Here is a 2,364-nt window from a genome sequence, read left to right as displayed (position 1 = left end):
CTCGGGGCCGGGCCCAGCGCCGATCGGCGACGAGACCGTGTCCGTGTCTGTGTCCTCTGCAGCGCGGCGCACACGTCCCCTGGGAGTCGACCACCGGGCCCCGACACCGCGGCCTCGCCGACTCTTCCGGACGCCTGTCTCTGCCCGGCGCGCCGGCGGAAGAGACGAGAAGCCCCTTGTTTGGTCGCAGCAGGTTCCTAAAGAACGAGAAGAGCATGGACGGGATCCAGCGGGGCCGCGCGCAGGCAGGTGGGAACGGCCCCGCCGCACGCCCGGCCCAGGGGACCCCGCTGGCACAGCCGGCGCGCACACGGAGCAAGATCGCAGCCCGAGGGTTGCAGATGCGTTCGTCCAGCACTCACCTGGCTCCACACGTGTCCGATGAGTCCTTCTCAGCCAGGCCCAGCCACGACCCGAATGCAGGAGGCAGCAGGTATCTCAAGAAAAGCTCTGCACCTGGTGAAGGAGTGACGCTACCTAACAGCTGGTCCAAGGGGAGAGAAAGCACCCGGCCCATCGAACAGAAAGCACCACTTAAAGCCCGGTTTGATTTGGACAGCGACGAGGAGGAGATGAGAGCGTTATTGGGGAGTTCTTTGGCGTTTTCCAGTGACAACGAGGATCGGAAAGATAGCACCCGTAATGCTAAACAGTGTGAAAAGGTAACAAACAAGCTTCGTTTGACTAGATATTTACCTTTTATGAAATGACATTTTGAAGTGCCAGACGCGATAACTAGTTAACAGTAGGAAAAACCAGTATTTTTAAAGTGGACATGTAACCCAGTGTTATGAGGTGAGAGGTCATGTCAGTCTACATGTGGCTTGCTCTAAATTACACTCTTCCTGTCTGGTTATTTAGTATTACCATTATCATGTACCGCTGGCTCTAGTGCCTAAAGCTTGAAAGTAGGGTAGGTAATTACTAACTGTCTCTTCCAAGTCCTTCTTAAAGACTAAACTCAAGACTCCCCCTGGAACACCTCTTCTACCTCATAGACCGTCTTCACGGACAAATGTATTTCGCGCACCTTCTCCCTGTACCGAAAGTTCTCCGGAACGGAATCATCATGGAGCTCGCCCCCAGGTTCCCTCCTCATCTGGCAGAAACCCACCCAGACCAAAACAGATATCCCTGTCTGAGAGTTGCGAAATAAAGTCTTTGGATGAATTGTTTTCAAGAGCAGGCAGCACACAAAATTCAATCAGTGAAAGCTCTGATGGTGAGTATTTTGAAGTTTACTTTTAAGTGACGTTTTGTGTTTAGAATACAGTGGATAGTACATACAGATACTAAACTAGGGTGAACACCCTTATTTCCATACTTCTCACATCAAGACTTCCATAAACAAATCATATAGCTGCCTAGATCCTGCTCAAAAGGATTGAGATTTGCTTCAACTATACTGCATCATATTTTTCTTCAGTTTTTGTTAAGCATAGGAATTTTCTTTGCTTGGCCAATTTGATGGTATTTTGATCAATTCCAAAATTTCAGGGAACATTCTTTGATCAATGGACAGAACCTTAATAGAGCTCAATGAAATTATGAAAAACAGAAATGGGAAACACAGAGCTACTTGGCTGTGGCTAGCAGAACTGGCAGATTCTTTCTATCTCCTCCAACTGTTACAGGCCAAGAGAGCCATTTGGTGGCATGCTTTCACATCTTTTGTCACAGCTTTGCCCACCCTCCCAAAGTGTTGATCCTGTGAGCAAAGATAAGTGTGGTGTAGGGGAAGAAAACTTTAGTGCAACTTTTCTGCTTTGATCATTTGTCATTCTGTTACAGACTTCAGAGTGAATATTTTAAGCCTTGATGAGTTGGCACCAAGTATTTTAAGCAAGAGAGAAGACTTGCAACAAAAGGTCAGCAATAAATCCTTCACATTACACAGGAGTGATTTATTTCATTTTATTAGACAATAGAGATGCTCTGAAAACAACAGCTTCCATTTCATTAATAATCCGTGTAGCAAGAAGAGCTTCCACAGAACACAGACTGACCAAATGTGTACTGTCTGAGGCCACAGTCACAGAGTTTCATTGGTTTCCTTTAATAAGACGTATAAATGGCTACAATTAATCTTTTTGGTTGGTTGCATTTCAAAGAGGGTTTACTTATTTCATACTAAAAGTGTAAGTCTGGCCAATAGAAGCAGCAACCAAGCAATTTAATGAATTCATCTTTCCAAGTGGTATTGCTATGATCCTTCTCCCTGTGTTTGTTTTTTTTCCCCAACAGAAGACAGACGTTACAAAGATTAAAAGATCAGACGAGGAAAAAGGAATAACTGTGTTTCAGGCAAATAGTGATCAACCTCCCCTTGAAGTGAGGAGTGCAGGACTGCGTACAAATATTGAT

The 2,364-nt window shown here is 46.1% G+C and overlaps 1 protein-coding gene across 1 annotated transcript in view; it reads left to right on the top strand.

Annotated features, from left to right (window-relative positions):
* Nucleotides 1-78: 78 nt before the first annotated feature.
* Nucleotides 79-2,364, top strand: part of CUNH19orf44 (chromosome unknown C19orf44 homolog) — a 6,199-nt gene continuing 3,913 nt past the window's right edge. Inside the window, exons 1-4 of the mRNA XM_014522373.2 lie at nucleotides 79-662; nucleotides 943-1,222; nucleotides 1,792-1,868; nucleotides 2,245-2,356. Of these exons, the coding sequence (XP_014377859.2) occupies nucleotides 216-662; nucleotides 943-1,222; nucleotides 1,792-1,868; nucleotides 2,245-2,356 (916 nt within the window). The 5' untranslated portion in view covers nucleotides 79-215. The remainder of the gene's footprint in view (nucleotides 663-942; nucleotides 1,223-1,791; nucleotides 1,869-2,244; nucleotides 2,357-2,364) is intronic.

This window comes from Alligator sinensis, unplaced genomic scaffold, assembly GCF_000455745.1.
Source record: "Alligator sinensis unplaced genomic scaffold, ASM45574v1 scaffold1354_1, whole genome shotgun sequence".
Taxonomy (NCBI): domain Eukaryota; kingdom Metazoa; phylum Chordata; order Crocodylia; family Alligatoridae; genus Alligator; species Alligator sinensis.
The sequence above is the reverse complement of the archived record's forward strand: the minus strand, read 5'-3'. Positions and strand labels throughout refer to the sequence as shown.